This window comes from Jaculus jaculus, chromosome 20, assembly GCF_020740685.1.
Source record: "Jaculus jaculus isolate mJacJac1 chromosome 20, mJacJac1.mat.Y.cur, whole genome shotgun sequence".
Lineage (NCBI taxonomy): Eukaryota > Metazoa > Chordata > Mammalia > Rodentia > Dipodidae > Jaculus > Jaculus jaculus.
The window spans coordinates 17,370,177-17,388,428 of NC_059121.1; the positions used below are offsets into that span (position 1 = coordinate 17,370,177).

An 18,252-nucleotide genomic window follows, 5' to 3' on the forward strand; every position below is an offset into this window, starting at 1 on the left:
CTTTGTTTTATGTTCAAATATTGAAACTTGCCCAGGGTTAGGTAGCTATTATTGGTAATAGCTGGTCTAATTCCATTTTTTCATTTAGCACAGATATAAATAAGACACTTAAAATAACATGATGTTGTAGTACTAGACTGTCTTAATTAAGAAATATACTTCTAAAGGCCAGGTGTGGTGGCACAGAGGTAGGAGGATCGCCATGAGTTCAAGGCCACCCTGAGACTACAGAGTTAATTCCAGGTCAGCCTGGACTAGAGTGAGACCCCTTCCCTTCCTCGAAAAACCAAAAAAAAAAAAAGAAGAAGAAGAAGAAATATACTTCTAAAAAATAGAAAAGAGCCGGGCATGGTAGTGAAGGCCTTTAATCCCAGCACTCAGGAGGCAGATGTAGGAGGATTGCTGTGAGTTTGAGGCCACCCTGAGACTCCTTAGTGAATTCCAGATCAGCCTGGACTACTACCTCAAAGAAAAAAAAAATCTAAAAATAGAAAAGAAATATGTCTGCCATCTTACTTCTACCATCTCTCTTTAATCATGAAAGTAAACTCTAAATCATAGATTGATTTTTTTTTCTATATTCACTCTTCTACAAATATTAGGCTAAGAAATGCTAGTCTGTGTTAGTGAGAATTAACTATACTTATGATCTTAATATATTTGGTTAGATTTACATCAGGTTTTGGAAATATGCATTTATAAATAAATGGACTTTATACAATGATTAATACGAATTTTTTTATTACCAGCATGTTGTCAGGTGGTTCAGATGGTGTGATTGTACTTTATGACCTTGAGAACTCCAGCAGACAGCCTTATTACACATGTAAAGCGGTGTGTTCCATTGACAGGTGTGTATTTAGAAATGTAATTCATGAATTTGTGAACAAGTTTTTTGCATTGCATACAAAACATGAAAATGGCAGTCATGCGACTGGCTTATACAAATTTTTCAGTTGACATATTTACATGGGTATCCCTTTATACTTTGATGAATATATCTGAAATTCAAGTATAGATTTTTTTATTGTGTGACTTTCCCTAAACATAGCCTTTGTACCAGTTTTCTAAAGAATATTTCAAAAGCTTTTTACAAGCAAGCACCTTTAACCACTAAGCCGTTTCTCCAGCCCTGAAAAAACTTTTAATTATTTTTGTTGTATACCTTCAAAGCATGTCTCAGTAGCTGTTTTTAGTACCACTTAGTATGAGATCCTTTTATGTATCAGCTAATTTTAATTACAAATTGGGTTTTCCAATTTGTAATGACTAGATGTAATAATAAATATATGGGCAGTCCCCTCACCAAACACACATATCCTTTTTTGTCTCTACCAACTCAAAAACATTTAACTTAAAAAATATACTTCTTGGGCTGGAGAGATGGCTTAGCGGTTAAGGCATTTGCCTACAAAGCCAAAGGACCCAGGTTTGATTCCCCAAGACCCACATAAGCCAGGTGCACAGGGGCACATGTGTCTGGAGTTCGTTTGCAGTGGCTACAAGCCCTGGCATGCCTATTTTCTGTCTGTCTTCTTCTCTGTCTCTCCTCTCCTCTCCTTGCAAATAAATAAATAAAATTTAAAAATAAAAATATATAGATATTGCTATTTCTCTGAACGTCTCTGGCTCTTTAGTAATGTTTTATTTATTTGTTTGCAAGCAGAGGAGAGAAGAGGCCTGCCAAGGCCTCTTGCACTGTGAACAAACTTCATGTGTGTGAGCCATGTTGTGCATCTGGCTTTACATGAGTACTGGGCAATCAAACCTGGCCCATCAGGCTTTGCACGCAAGTTCATCTCTCCAGCCCAAACCATATTTATTTATTTATTTGCATGTGTTGGGGATAGGGCACAATAGGGCCTCTTGCCATTGAAAATGGGTTCCAAACACTTTTCACCAATTTTTTTATTTATTTATTTGAGAGAGAGAGGGTGGGTGCACCAGGGCCTTCAGCTGCTGCAAACGAACTCCATACACATGCACCCCTTTGTGGATCCTGGGGAATCCAATCTGGGTCCTTTGGTTTTGTAGGCAAGTTCCTTAACCACTAAGCAATGTCTCCAACCCATTTTTGAAATTTTTTTTTTTTTGAACATGTACCAATTTTTGTGCCTGGCTTTACATGGGTGCTAGGGTCTCAAACCTGGGTCTACAGGCTCGGCAAGCAAGCACCTTTAATTGCTGATCCACTTCAGCCCTCTGTTCTCTACTGGCCTGTCAGACTAGGGGAAGAGACAGATAGAGAATTGGCACATCAGGGTCTTCAGCCCCTGCAAATGAACTCTAGACACATGCACCACCTTGTACATCTGGGTTACATGGGTCCTGGGGAGTCAAACCTGGGTTCTTTGGCTTAGCAGGCATGCTTCTTATCAGCTAAGCCATCTCTCCAGCCCCAGATTATCTTTAATCAATGTAGCTTCATTGTGGTCCTTTGTGTCTTCCTTGTCATCTGTTTCTGATGTGCAGTTGGCAGAGAGAGTGGACACTGAGGAAGTGTTTCCCAGGAGAGAAGCTTCATGCACATTGACATCGCTATACTGTAGCAGTGCTGAGAACAGTGCTGACCAGTTACCCCCACTGCTGAGATAGAACTCCAGACAAAAACCAGGGAGGGCATGGCAACGGGAGTGCTGACCAGTTACCCCACTGCTGAGACAGAACTCCAGACAAAAACCAGGGAGGGCATGGCAACGGGAGTGCTGACCAGTTACCCCACTGCTGAGACAGAACTCCAGACAAAAACCAGGGAGGGCATGGCAACGGGAGTGCTGACCAGTTACCCCACTGCTGAGACAGAACTCCAGACAAAAACCAGGGAGGGCATGGCAACGGGAGTTGGTTGCATGCCAGTGGTGAGGAGCAGAAGAGAGCAATGGATGCTGCTGTCCAGCCTCTTCTTGTCACGTACGGTAGGGTGCCGGTCCATGGAGCAGTGCCGCCACAGTCACGACAGTGCCACAGGCTAACCTAGTCGAGAGCACGTCTTCGATGACTCTGTGTCGTGTCAAGTTGACGGTCAGTGTGAGCGTCACAAGCCTGCCTTGTGTCAGGAGTGCCACACGAATCCTGCGGGACCTGCTTTATAAGAGGCACAGAGTCCACATACACATTTCCCCTGTCCCTCCTTTAAAAAAATTAAGGACTGGAGAGATGGGCTAGCATTTAAGACGCCTGCCTATGAAGCCTAAAGACCCGTGTTCAGTCTCTCCACATCCCACATAAGCCACACATAAAAAGGTTATGTAAGTGCAAGGTCACACATGCACACTAGGTGGCACAAACATCTAGAGTTCAATTGCAATGGCTGAGGCCCCGGTGTGCCAACTCTTTCTCCCACTGTGTCTGTCTGTCTGTCTCTCTCTGTTGCTCTGTCATTCTCTCTAAAAAGAATTAAATTCTAAACTGTAAGATACTTATATTACTGCATGTGGAAATGCCTTCTCCTCATTGCTTTTGGAGGAGGAATACATCCATAACATGCTACACCAAAAAAAGGAGTTCTCAGGGCTGCCAACCTTACAGTAGAGGTTGAGTAGTAGTATATTTCTCCTACATTTAAAAAAAAAAAGATAAGTTATGTTAATTTGACTCATTTTTATCATATTTTATGTTAACTGAAAATTTAACATGAAGTTTATTAAATAGCAGAATTTTATTTGCATATATTCTATCTCCTTTGTGTCTACTATATAAATGTTATACAAGGGCCTAGGATTTGCTTTTCTGGAGTCCTTGCTTTATATGGGGAAAAAAAAAAAAACGGGCCTTGCTCTTCAACAAAACAAGGATCTTCCCTGCAAGCAGCAGGAATTTGAGTGCGTAACACTCAGGATGATAATAAGAAAAAGAGCACAAGTCTATGTGTATATATTTTAAAAAAAAAAAAAAAGCTGGGCTGGAGAGATGGCTTTGCAATTAAGGCTCTTGCCTGCAAAGCCAAAGGACCCAGGTTCTATTCCCCAGGACCCATGTAACCCAGATGCACAAGGTCATGCATCTGGAGTTCATTTGCAGCAGCTGGAGCCCCTGACACACCCATTCTCTTTCTCTCTTCAAGTAAGTAAAAATAAAATATATTAAAACTCCTGGCATAGCCTAATAAATTGTCTGCTATTATGTAACCTGTGAACTGAAGTATATAATTTACTTACATAGAACGATGGCAAGGCCGGGAAAGAAAACATAGAAATGCATACATAGCAAAGAAAAAGGATCCATGGTAGTCACTACAGTCTGTTTTCGCAACTGTCTCAAGGCCAGGACACACCTTTAGGCTTTGCTTCATGTTCTTGCTCCTTCACACAGCACCACAAATGTTCAAGGTCCGTTATCTACTACTGTTTTATTGGGAATCTTTTTGGAAGGGATTTTTAGGGGGAGGGGAGTTTGAGGCAGGCTCTCACTCTAGCCCAGGCGGATCTGGAACTCACTCTGTAGCCCGAGGCTGTCCTTGAACTCACTGAGATCCTCCTACCTGAGCCGCCTCAGTGCTGAGACTAAACATGTGCTATCTAATGTTGGGACTCAGGCTTTCACTCTGGGAAATAAGAGTCTGTGGTGATCCAGTCTGCATAGGGTTACAGTAGTTTCATTATGGGAAAATTCCCACAAGTACGAAAGTAGCAACTAGTATAATGAACTATTTATCCATCACCCAGCCTCAGCATTCATAACCATCTTGTTTGGTTTCTACCGCACACTCATCCACTTGTAGCATTACTTTAAGTAAACCCTAGGTAACATCATTTGATCCATATTTACTTATTTGTATCTCTAAAACATATAAAAATTTAAGCATAACCGCAGTGCCACTCACATATACCGGAATTCCTGGTATTAAACATCCAGTGTTCAAATTTCCTTCATTCTCTCAAAACTATCTCTCGGGTGGGGGGAGGTTCCTCAGTGGTTAAAGTGCATCCCTTGTGGTGAGGAAGAAGGATCCATGAGAAAATGCCATGTGGTGGCATGCAGCTGTGACCCTAGCACTAAGTAGGTAGAGATAGAAAGAAGACTGGAATTCACTGAGTCACAGTCTACCCTAACTGGTAAGCTGCAGGCCAACAAGAGCTCCTGTCCCAAAAAGGAAAAAAAGGCATGGTCTTCCCGAGGATAATACTCAGTACACCAGATTGGCCTATACACACATACACATTATATATACATATATAATCAACAGCCACATTACAATTTAATAAGATGACATTTTGTGCTGATCCCTAATTCAGAGAATATACTGCATCTTTTAGGACTCCAACATTTCACGTGGTTGATGGGTTATATAAGAATGGCAAATCAAGGACGGAGAGAGGGTTGAGCGAATAGAGGCACTTGCTTGCAAAGACTGACAGTCTGGATTTAGTTTTCCAGTTACCCACTTATAGCCAGATACACAAAGTGGTGCATGCTTCTAGAATCCAGTAGCAAGAAGCCCTGGGTGCAGATTTTCTCTCCCTTCTTTATTGCAAATATTTTTAAAAAAATAAGAATAAATCACATAGGTATCCAGCAATTGTATTCTTTTGTGATAGAGTAAGAAGCAGGATTGTGAGGACTCCATGCGTGTGTGATCAAGTAAGAAGCAGATTGTGAGGGACTCCATGGGTGAGTAAGAAGCAGGATTGTGAGGGACCCCATGGGTGTGTGATGGAGTGAGAAGCAGGATTGTGAGGGACCCCATGGGTGTGTGATGGAGTGAGAAGCAGGATTGTGAGGGACTCCATGGGTGTGTGATGGAGTGAGAAGCAGGATTGTGAGGGACTCCATGCATGTGTGATGGAGTGAGAAGCAGGATTGTGAGGGACTCCATGGGTGTGTGATAGAGTGAGAAGCATGATTGTGAGGGACTGCATGGGTGTGTGATGGAATAAGAAGCAGGATTGTGAGGGACTCCGTGGGTGTGTGATGGAGTGAGAAGCAGGATTGTGAGGGACTCCATGGGTGTGTGATAGAGTGAGAAGCAGGATTGTGAGGGACTCCATGGGTGTGTGATGGAGTGAGAAGCAGGATTGTGAGGGACTCCATGGGTGTGTGATGGAGTGAGAAGCAGGATTGTGAGGGACTCCATGGGTGTGTGATGGAGTGAGAAGCAGGGTTGTGAGGGACTCCATGGGTGTGTGATGGAGTGAGAAGCAGGGTTGTGAGGGACTCCATGGATGTGTGATGGAGTGAGAAGCAGGGTTGTGAGGGACTCCATGGGTGTGTGATGGAGTGAGAAGCAGGATTGTGAGGGACTCCATGGAGGTTAGAGAAGTGCTCAACAATTCTAATGATTATGATGGTGATAAATACTTTAAAAAGACAAAGAGGCCGTGCTGCTAGTCAGGACAAACAACTGCCCACACCAAGAAAGAAGTTGTCTGCTGTAGCCTGCCATTCCTCCATGGTGTGCATAATGTGGGAATGAGAGATCAGCCACATTATTATGTGCCTTAGAAGACACCTTCACATCACGTTTTTGGAACTTGATTATAAAGATGCCTAGAAAGGCCTGGAGAGATGCCTTAGCAGTTAAGGCATTTGCCTGGGAAGCCTAAAGAGCCAGGTTTGACTCTCCAGATCCCATGTAATCCATATGCACATGGAGGCACATGTGTCTGTAGTTCGTTTGCAGTGGCTGGATGCCCTGGCATCCCCATTCTCTCTCTTTCTCTCCCTCTCCCTCTGTCTCTAATAAATAAAGAAAACAAAAAGAAAAGATGCCTAGACATTCTCTTCCCCCAAACAGTTAGGACACAGGCATGTGATCCAGTGTAGACGTTCACGTGTTCATACTCCATTACGTTTGAAACTTGCCCGGGCCTGTCATCTCTAAATGCTGATTCTCGTTTGTAGAAGCCACCGTGACATGCACAGTTACAGTGTGGAGACAGTGCAGTGGTATCCTCATGACACAGGCATGTTCACTTCCAGCTCCTTTGATAAGACTCTGAAAGTATGGGATACAAATAGGTTTCAGGTAAGTGCATTAACACCTTCCCAGTTTGCTATGTGAAATGAAAGAAAATTTAGTCTTTAGCCATTTTAGTGTGATTATCTGCCCAGACGTGTTTCGTGTTAGTTATGAAAGTTGTGCTAGAGTTTATGTCCCTGGCTAGCTGCATCCATGGAACACCGCCAGAGGCATTCTTCATGTCAGTCTCCTCACCTGTAAGGGAAGGTTCTGGTGACACTTTACAGAATCGTTGTCAGGGTTAAATGAACCAACATACAGCACAGTGCCTAGCATGCCATCAGCCCTCAGAAATTGTCGCCTATTATCTTTATTACTTGAAAACTGTGGCCTTAGCAATAAAAATTGGACTCAACCCTAATGGTGTAAAAGCTTTGATCTTGTAGCTTAGCAACAGTAGGAGGTAGTAATTATATGACAGTTGGTCAGAATCTTTCCCCTCAGCCTTCTCTCTCTCTCCTTGCCTATAAAAGGTCTCTACATGTAGTATCATTTTTCAAGTTTAATGTACTTAAAGCCAGTGTGATCACTCCTCATATATTTAGTCTTAAAACCTTGACAAGCATTCTCAGACTTACTATTTCCTCTTTTTATCTTATTTTATTCAAGGTAAAGTCTCACTCTAGCCCAGGCTGACCTGGAATTTACTATGTATTCTCAGGCTGGCTTCAAACTCACAGCGACCCTTCTATCTCTGCCTCCTGAGTGCTGGGATTAAAGGCGTGTAAAGCAGTGCAATGCCATACCTGGCCTTGTATTTCCTCTTTTTCTCTTCCCTCACCTTCACTACACATCTAGAGCATTAAACCTCCTAGCGTGTTTCTTTCCCACAGGTGCATCGCTTCTCAACCCAGCCTTTCTACAAAGGCTCTCACGGGCACACCAGCCATGGCTGCACTGTCCTCTTGAGTGCTTGGGCATCTGAACCCAGGAAAACCTGTTCCTTAATGGCTGAGCCACCTCTCCGGCCCCTTTTTTAAAATAGATGTTTTTTACCTATTTATATACAAGCAAGGAGAGAGAGAAGAATGTCATGCCAGGGCCTCTAGCACTGCAAACGAACATGCCATTGTGCATCTGGCTTTAAAACTGCTTAGTGAGAAATCACACCCAGGTTAATAGGCTTTGCACCCAAGTGCCAAAACATTTTCCTCGGTGGTTCTCTTTGAGCCTGATACCCTGGCTTCTCTCTCGTCTCAAAGAGAGTATTTCAAGTGAGTTTTAATTTACCCTAGAGCCTACAGTCGCAGGGTCTGACCAGTTTCCCACTGTCTGAGTAACAGCCGCATCTTCCCTGGCTTCAACTTTCATGTTGGAGATTTTTGAGTTTTTGACCAGACTCAGTCAGTATCTGTCAGTTCCTTCCCTTCTTTTATTTTAGAGAGAGAGAATTGACCCACTGCCTCAGCCTCTGCAATCAAATTCCAGATGCTTATGCCACCTAGTGGGCATGTGTGACCTTGCACTTGCCTCACCTTTGTGCATCTGGCTTCTGTGGGATCTGGAGAGTTGAATATGGGTCCTAGGGCTTCACAGGCAAGCAGCTTAGCCTCTAAGCCATCTCTCTAGTCCCCTTCTCTGCTGTTTATACCTGGTTCTCCCTAAATCTGACTAAACACAACCAGTAATAATCATGCCACAGTCTGAATATTAGGCTCTCTTGCCATCTATACCAAATTAATTAATTAAACTTCAAGTGGAGAAAGAGTGAGCGTCTCGTGTGAGCTGCTCTGCTTCACTGTGCCTGTCACCGCGTCACAATACACTCTCCTTCCTTGTTTCCTTGTTTTGTCAGGCCTTCTGGTCTTGGCAACAGAGAAATAACTTACAGTAATTGTGATAACAGAGAAGTAGGGCTTCTGCTGTGACTGACCTGACACAGTGGTTCTGAAGTCCTTGGGAAAGTCTGGAGACGGGGCTGGCAAAGCTCTAGAACACAGTATGTAACTCCTGGTGGGGGCTTAGGTCACGAGGTCGGGGAGGGGGAGGACTGACTGTTATCCTCATAAGTGCAGGATGCCAACAGGAATGGGGACAGTGAAGGTGTTCTCATGAGGCTGAAGATGGGAGCAAGGGCTCTATTGGGAACTGGACTGGGAGGCTCCCGGGGCTCACTGACCAGCCAGTCTCTAAGTAATTGGCCAGCTTCAGGCCAGTGAGAGACCCTGTCTGAAAAGAACATGGGCTGTGCCTGAGAAACTGCACCCAGTGTTGCCCTCCGGCCTCCACCCATGCACGTACATGCACATACATGCGTGTGCAGCTGCCTACACACACTCATACTCACATTGAAAAGAAAATAGTGCTATGTCTTTAAAAAAAGAAACCAAGGGCTGGAGAGATGGCTTAGCGGTTAAGCACTTGCCTGTGAAGCCTAAGGATCCCAGTTCAAGGCTCGATTCCCCAGGACCCACGTTAGCCAGATGCACAAGGGGGCGCACGCGTCTGGAGTTCGTTGCAATGGCTGTAGGCCCTGGCGCGCCCATTCTTTCTCTCTCTATCTGCCTCTTTCTCTCTCTATCGCTCTCAAATAAATAAATAAAAATAAACAAAAAAATTTTTTAAAAAAGTCATCTAGGCATGGCACACACTTGGGAGGCAGAGGTAGGGGTATTGCCATGAGTTCAAGACCACCCTGAGACTACATAGTGAACTACAGGTCAGCCTGGGCCACAGTGAGACCCTACCTCAAAGAACAAAAAACAACAAAGAGTGTACAAATTATTAGAATTCATTTTTCATGAGTGTGTAAGGTGTGCATGCATGTATGTGTAAGTATTCGTGTGTGTGTGTGTGTATGTGGAAATAAGCAATTAACATCAGGCAACTCCCTTTTGCTGGGCATCTTGTTGAGACAGGGTCTCACTGAAACCTATTCAGCTAGTCCAGCGGCCCGGCTTGCTCCGAAGCTTAGCCTCTCTGCCTCCTAACTGCACACCATCTTGCCCTTGCACAGCAAGCACTCTCCCAGCTGAGCCACCTCCCTAGTCCCCGAAAAGATCTTTTCTAGTGACACCAGTGTGCTCGATGTAGGGTTCTCTCCACCTGAGGCGCAGCAGGGTTGGCCACGTGTCAGCCGTGGACATTCTTTTTGTGAACAGAGTTAGCAGAACATAGGCATGCTGGTCACAGACCTCTGCTACCTTAGCGCTACCATCCCAGAGTGCACTCAAAACACTTATACTTCAGAAAACAAGTTTAAGCCGGGCGTGGTGGCACAAGCCTTTAATCCCAGCGCTCAGGAGGCCCAGGTAGAAGGACTGCCATGAGTTCAAGGATAGCCTGAGACGACATGGTGAATTCCAGGTCAGCGTGGTCTAGAATGATACCTTGCCTCGAAAAACAAGCAAACAGGAAAGCCTTGGCTGGAGAGATGGCTTAGTGGTTAAGGATCTTGCCTCCATAGCATAAGGACTCAGGTTCAATTTCCCAGTACCCACATAAGCCAGATGCACAGTGAGGCACTTTCATCTGGAATTCGTTTGCAGTGGCTAGGAGCCCTGGTGCTCCTGTTCTCATTCTCTTTTTCTCTCAAATGAAAATGAAATATTTTTAAAAAATGCCTGGGCTAGAGTGAGACCCTACCCCCCAAAAAAAAAAAATTAAGAAAAAGAAGAAGAAGGGCTAGAAAGATGGCTTAGCACTTAAGGCAGTTGCCTACAAAGCCAAAGGACCCAGGTTCGTTTCCCCAGGACCCACATAATCCAGACGCACAAGGGGGCACATGTACATGGAGTTCATGTGCAGTGGCTGGAGGCCCTGGAACACCCTCTGCCTCTTGTGTCTGTGCCTCATTCTTTCTCTGAAATAACACGCCTTTAATCCCAGCTCTTGGGAGGCAGAGGTAGGAGGATCGCATTCCAGATCAGCCTGGGCTAGAGTGAGACCCTACCTTGCAAAACCAAAAAGAAAGAAAGAAGTTAGCCTGCTCTTTTGTAAGTCTGCATGGTTATAAATGCATTTTTTAAAAGTGGATATTGCGTAACAGCCTGGGTCAGTGTCTTGACAAATGGAGGGATAACAGCAGATTGAATAGACTAGCAAGTGATGTGTGATACTTCGGAATTCAAGCCCGAGAGAAAAGGAAGTGGGCAGGAGGAGCTGACAGCGATGCCAGGGCTTGTTCACACGTCCTGGGAGAAACCCGTGCTTGTGAGGCAGGGGTGGCGGCCCTGGTGCAGGAGCTTAGGCTGCGGGACCTGAGGGCAGTGGCCGGCGAGAGTGTGGGTGGAAATACTGCTCTTCGGGTGGCGCTGAGGGGAGGTGGTGAGCCAGATGCCACCTTGTCTTAATTTCTGGGATGTTTATATCAATAAGTTGCTAATGGCCAACTTAGAAATTACTAAATATGTGAAAATGTGAGGGGGAAAATCTGTTGTTTTGGTTTTACAGTTGTTCAATCTTCTGCTCAACAGGCGGCCGACACGTTTAATTTTGAAGAGACAGTTTATAGTCATCAGATGTCTCCAGTGGCCACCAAGCACTGTCTGATAGCAGGTTCGTGTCTGTGTCCTTCTGCCCTTTGACATAATGGAAATTTTTATCCATCTTGTAGTTAGCTTTGATAGGGAATTTTAACCCAGGTAAAGTTCACGTTTATTTTTTAAAAATACTGTGTGCTTTATGTGAATCCTACATTTTATATGTATGTGTGTTTCTGTATGTCTGGTACCTTGTGATCCCATGATTTCCATGCCTTCCTGGGTCACCCCTTGGGGCATCATGAAGCTGCTTCCTCTACAGAAGAAGAGTGGGCACTGACGTCTTCCTAGGTCCGTGTCAGGCTGGGCCAGAGTTCCTGAGAATCTATTATGAGTAATAGAAAGATAAAATGAACTTGGAAGAACTAAGCTGTTGAAGTAAAATTTATTTATTATGTCCAGGAACTAGACGTTATCCACACACATTTAAACTGGTAATAATAGTGGCTGAGAGATGGCCCAGTGGTTAAAGGTACTTGCTTAAAAAGTCGCCAGCCCAGGATCAATTCCCCAGCGCCCATGTACTAGCCGAGGCAGAGTGGCACATGCCTCTGATCCCAGTGTGCCTGGGACAGTGGGAGGCAGAGCCAGGAGGCTCTGAAGCTCACGGGCCAGATAGTGTGACGCTCTTTGCAGTCTGCAGTTCTTTTGTAGCAGCAAGAGACCCCGCCTCCAAGAGCGTGAAGCACAGACCTCAGGTTGTCATCTGACCTCCACATGCGCATGCACACGCACACACACTAAATACTCAAATCGTTAATAGCAACTTCCTAATAAATTTGCTAATACAAATTTGATATTGAACTTTAGTTACCTAACATGGTCATTGGGGTAATTTGGGTGAAGGACAGGAACATAGGTCTCTCTGCCTTCTCTGTGCTACCTGTGACTTTTTTGTGTGTGTGTTTTTGTTTTGGTTTTTTCTTTGGTTTTTTGAGGTAGGGTCTCACTCTAGCCCAGGCTGACCTGGAATTCACTATGGAGTCTCAGGGTGGCCTCGAACTCACAGCGATCCTCCTACCTCTGCCTCCTCAGTGCTGGGATTAAAGGCGTGCACCACCATGCCCGGCTAAATCTGTAACTTTTAAAAACAATAATGCAATAGTAGAGTCGATTCTGGTCCTGCTAAAATATAAACACAGTTAAATATTTTTCTAGTTGTAAACATTAACAAATAGTTGAAATGCATGCTTTTATGTTTCTGCGTATAGTAGTGATGTGACCGTTTCCATTTGATGATGATTTATGACAAAATTATGTTAAATTTTTTTTTTTTCAGTTGGTACTAAAGGACCCAAAGTACAACTTTGTGACTTAAAGTCTGGATCCTGTTCTCACATTCTACAAGGTAGTTTATTATTATTATTATTATTATTATTATTATTATTATTATTATTATTTGGAACAACTACTCCTTTGAGTCAGCCATTCAATAGAAAATCGTGAACAATATATTCTTTGTAAATGACATGACTGATGTATTTTGTGCTGGTCGTTAAGTCAGCAGAGAATAAAGGACCTTCTGTGCATTATTCTTATCAACACAAACCACTGAGGAGATATTCCTGTGACCAGTGGCCTAAGGGAAGCTGTATGGAAAACAGAAGACCTAATGCAAAACTAACAGTGAAACAGGTCACTATCTTAAGATTGTGACTTTAGGAGAAAACATTTTTATTAGTATAGATATTAGGAAAGGTACATTACTTAAAATTGTTTGCTAATGTTTTGTTGTTCTGTTCTGTTTTGTTTTAGTGCTAGCATTTTGCTCTAGCCCACGTTGACCTAGAATTCACTATGGAGTCTCAGGGTGGCCTCAAACTCACGGCAATCCTCCTACCTCAGCCTCCCCAGTGCTGGGATTAAAGGCATGTGCCACCACACCCAGCCTAGCTAATTTTTTTTATTCACAACTTCCATCATTGTGTAGCTAATTTTTATCAGTATTAAATTGTCTAAGTCTAAGCAATGAAATGTTAGAATATAATTCAGAAGTATATATTTTTTACTCATCTCTGAGAAATATAATAAATATACCAAGAAAAATTTGGTGAAATGGGTAGGCTTTGTATTTTTATGAATTTCTGTTGATAATAAGCTAGACAAATAAGGCTTATAATTTGAATGTTTTAGTTATGTAACACTAAAGTGTTGAAATCACCTATCCTACAAAGTTAACATCTGTGCTTTCAGTAACCAAATAATTCTTTTTTTTAAATCTTTGGGCAGAGTCTCACTTTAGCCTAGGCTAACCTGGAACTCACTCTGTAGCACCTGGGTTGGCCTGGAACTCATGGTAAAGGAGTGTGCCATCACACCTGGCAAAGCAAATGTTTTATTCAATCAGGTTTTCTTTTCTTTTATGAAAAATTGGGAAATATTTCCTTTAAATTGTTTATATTTGATTGCAGTTGGCTTTTATTGTAGAGGTTAGTAACTGACATAGTAATTAACTGACATAGGCTGATAATTATATTTTTTTAAAAAGCACTCACTTGTTCTGACCTCTTTTCCAAAGCAAAACTAACCTTTTTATATTAAAACTCCATATATTAACATGCCCTCGCAGACTTCACATTAGCGTATAACACAGATTACTAGAATAGATGTTCAAATCTATTCACTCTGATGATTCATTCTTTCTTTTATCTGTTTTTTTTTTTTTTTTGGTTTTTCAAGGTAGGGTCTCGCTCTAGCCCAGGCTGACCTGGAATTCACTTGGTAGTCTCAGGGTGGCCTTGAACTCATGGTGATCCTGCTACCTCTGCTTCCTAAGTGCTGGAATTTAAAGACGTGCGCCACCACGCCCAGCTCTTTCTTTTTTCTGAATCAGGCAAACTTGTTAGCTTTTGAGTTTTCAAATACTTATAAGACATTTTTAAAGTTCTTTTATTATATTTATTTGAGAGAAAGAATGGGTTGGCCAGGGCCTTCAGCCTCTGCAAACAAACTCCAGATGCATTTACCACTTTGTTTATCTGCATTCCTGGGGAATCACACCTGAGTCCTTTAGTTTTGCAGGCAAGCGCCTTACCACTAAACAATCTCTCCATCCCTATAAGACTTGTTTTGTTTTTTAGGATAGGGTCTCACTCTAGCCCAGACTGACCTGGAATTCGGGTGGCCTTGAACTCACAGCGATCCTCCTACCTCTGCCTCCAAAGTGCTGGGATTAAAGGCATGTACCACCATGCCCAGCCCTATAAGACATTTTTTACAATTGTATTTTTAGGTCACAGACAGGAAATTTTGGCAGTTTCCTGGTCACCACGTTCCGACTATATCTTGGCAACTGCAAGGTAAGATTCAATATAATTGTCTTAATGTGATTAGCAACAAAAAGTAAGTAAGCAATTTGAAAGCATATAAACTAGATATTTCAACCTGTCAGTTCTTGCAAAAAAATTCTGAGTTAGAGATTTTTAATTCAGGTCATCAGAGAAATCTTCCTTTGCATGTTAACCCTCACCATCCATCTTGTAAGCTGTTCACCTTTTAGATCAAAAAGAAAACAGGTAAATATATGAGAGAATGCAAATTAAAACAACTGTGTTTTCATTTTTGTACTTGAAAATATACCACTCTTAGTTTGATTGGCATTTTTATCCAGTTTCTCTAGGCTAGTTTTTTGTTTTTGTTTTTCTTTATTTGAGGTAGGGTCTCACTCTAGCCCAGGCTGACCTGGAATGCACTGTGTACTCTCATAGCCTAGAATTATTTTGAGTTTGGTACAAAATATCCATCCAATCACTGATTAAATTTTCTATTATGTTTTGCATGTGTGTGGGCGCGTATGTATGTATGTACACTTATGTGGGCACCAGTGGTTGACAAGGGCTGCATTCCTCAGTAACTCTCCATGTGTGGAGTCAGAGAACAACCTTGAAGTATCAATCCTTGCCCTCCCCCTCACTTGAGACAAGTTCTCTCTTGGTTTTTGTGGTTGTTTGTTTTGTTTTGTTGCTATTGATCATGCCACATTAGCTGACCTGTGAACTTTGAAATTTTTCTGACTCTGCCTCCCCTTACCATAGGGCACCTGGGATCACAGAAACCCCCTCACCCAGCTTTATGCAGGTTCTGGGGATCAGAACTCCAGAGTCAGGCTTGTGAACAAGAGCTTGTCACTGTTGAGCTATCTCCTCAGCTCCTCTCTGCTCCTTTTGAGACAGGGCCTCCCATTTTTAACCTAGAGCTCACCAGTGCAGCCTGCCTAGCTGGCAAGTCCTAGGGAGGGGGAGGCCACCACCCCCACTTGTGCAGGGCCAGGGTTCCGGGAATGTGGCGGGCTTTTTATGTGGGTGCTGGGGACCCACACTCAGTCCTCACCGTGCACAGCAAGCGCTTTGTCCACTGAGCCAGCTCCACAGCTCAGTTTGGTGATAATTTGGTTGTCATATCGTGCCAGGCACTGCGCCAGAGACTCGGGTGACTTACACTTCAGGAAGCCGAGAGTCTAAAGGGGAAACTCAGGGCCACGCTGGAAAAAAGGCTGCGATGGGCGCACTTCTAGCAAGTGTGACGTAGGAAGAGAGGGCAGGAGTACTTGGACATGCCGTTCAGAAGTGAGTGGCTTGTTTCGTGGTGGTCATTTCTAGTAAGTGTGGCAGAAAAGAAGGCTGGGAGTGCTTGGACTTGGGGTTCAGAAGGAGTGAGTGAGGTGGTTTGGATGGTGAGGGTCCCTTATTCAAGAAATTTAAGTGTAGGGACGGGAACCCTGAAGACCAGCAGAGGGCAGCATCAATAGCAGACAGAAAAGCGAGGCTTGATTTGACATCAGGACGCCGTGAGTCTAACTGGAAACGGGGAAGTGGGGTTTGAATGCGTTTAAGTTTGCAGCTTTGCCGGCAAAGCTCAAGAAATGCCAACCTGCAGCGGCGTCTGCTGACGGATGTGGCAGGAGGGCGCGGCCCGCGTCGGGAGTGACCCTGGGCACGGGGAGGCCGCGGAGGGGCAGCGGCGCTGCACGGCGCGGGCGTGTGCCAGGCCCCGAGCCGCGGGAAGGGTGCTGCCGGAGCCCGGGGGAGGGCGGAACGGGAGCCGAGAATGAGGAAGAGCACCCCAAAACGAGGAAGGGGCGATGAGAGGCGGTGCTCTTGTGCCGCAGGAGCGGAGCACTTGCTCGTGGCGTTAAGATCTGCTTTGGGGCTGGAGAGATGGCTTAGCGGTTAAGAGCTTGCCTGTGAAGCCTAAGGACCCCGGTTCGAGGCTCAGTTCCCCAGGTCCCACGTTAGCCAGATGCACAAGGGGGCGCACGCGTCTGGTGTTCGTTTGCAGAGGCTGGAAGCCCTGGCGCGCCCATTCTCTCTCTCCCTCTGTCTGTCTTTCTCTGTGTGTCTGTCGCTCTCAAATAAATAAATTAAAAAAAAAAAGATCTGCTTTGATCTGCAGAATTCAGCCCTCCTCCCCAAATAAAAAAAGACTTTGATAAAAAACACTTTTGGGGGCTGGAGAGATGGCTTAGCGGTTAAGCGCTTGCCTGTGAAGCCTAAGGACCCCGGTTCGAGGCTCGGTTCCCCAGGTCCCACGTTAGCCAGATGCACAAGGGGGCACACGCGTCTAGAGTTTGTTTGCAGAGGCTGGAATTCCTGGCGCGCCCATTCTCTCTCTCTTCCTCTACCTGTCGCTCTCAAATAAATAAATAATTTAAAAATTTAAAAAAAAACACTTTTGGGAAGTGTACTGGGAGTTGACACCAGGGCTACCCCTTAATACATATTTTAATATAAATATTTTCATAAAGCTTTTAAAAAAAAAGCTACTCATGTTATTGTTATGAAGACCCGTGTCTGGACTGTTTCTTTTGTTTTGCTTTTTACGGATACTAGCCCTCTGTGTCATCCTTTAGTCTCCATCGTTTAGCCTCTTTGCAGCACGTGGTGTTAAAATTTGAGATCTCCGGTCTGGCCAGTGGGCTGGAGAGCCGCGCTGCACGGGAGGCGGCTGTGGGCGCATGCGCGGTGCACTTAGGTTGTCTGCTCCAGGGAGCTTCAGCTTGTAACTCCAGAATTTGAACCGGCACCAGAACGCACCTGGTGATCATGCTAAGTTAGTTAAGTCCAAATCTGTTTCAGATACGTACATCGTCAGACCTCCCACTGCAGACATTTTTTTTTCGAGGTAGGGTCTCACTCTAATTCAGACTGACCTGGATTTCACTCTGTAGTCTCAGGGCAGCCTCACACTCACGGTGATCCTCCTGCCTCTGGCTCCCGAGTGCTGGGATTAAAGGCGGCCACCACGCCCTGCACTGCACTGCGGACATTTTTTTGTTGTTTGTTTATGTTTTTTGAGGTAGGGTCTCACTCTAGTTCAGACTGACCTGCAGTTCACCATATAGTCCCAGAGTGTCCTCTTACTCACAGTGGTCCTCCTGCCTCTGCCTCCCGAGTGCTGCGATTAAAGGCGTGCGCCACCACACCCAGCACTGCAGATGTTTTCTTCCAGCAAAAAGGAAGAAGCCTGGCGTGGTGGCACATGCCTTGGAAGGAGGCAGAGGTAGGAGGATCCTCCTGAGTTCAAGGCCACCCTGAGACTACATGGTGAATTCCAGGTGAGCTAGAGTGAGAACCTACCTTGAAAAACCAAGAAAAAAAAGAAAGAAAACCAAATTTAGAGTGGGAAATACTAGCTTTTTGCCGAGATCCCAGCTAGGTTTGGTGTTTATATGTGAAAAGGATCAAGATTATAGAAATGTGTTTGTACATACGTGTAAAAGAAAAAATGCTGATAAAATATATTGTCCAACTTTGTTAAAGTGGGGTAGGTCTACCAAGTGGGTTGTGATATTGCTGAGGGCTTTATTGCCATTCT

General features: G+C 44.2%; 1 protein-coding gene and 1 non-coding gene across 2 annotated transcripts in view; both read left to right on the forward strand.

Moving 5' to 3' along the window:
* The window catches only part of Ercc8 (ERCC excision repair 8, CSA ubiquitin ligase complex subunit), a 41,297-nt gene that overhangs the window by 7,281 nt on the left and 15,764 nt on the right, over nucleotides 1-18,252 (forward strand). Inside the window, exons 3-7 of the mRNA XM_004664919.2 lie at nucleotides 750-851; nucleotides 6,841-6,964; nucleotides 11,374-11,455; nucleotides 12,719-12,787; nucleotides 14,672-14,738. Coding sequence (XP_004664976.2) covers nucleotides 750-851; nucleotides 6,841-6,964; nucleotides 11,374-11,455; nucleotides 12,719-12,787; nucleotides 14,672-14,738 — 444 coding nt within the window. The remainder of the gene's footprint in view (nucleotides 1-749; nucleotides 852-6,840; nucleotides 6,965-11,373; nucleotides 11,456-12,718; nucleotides 12,788-14,671; nucleotides 14,739-18,252) is intronic.
* LOC123456311 lies at nucleotides 3,428-3,563 on the forward strand. The gene has a single exon (XR_006634450.1). It is a non-coding gene; the product is annotated as a small nucleolar RNA U109 (small nucleolar RNA).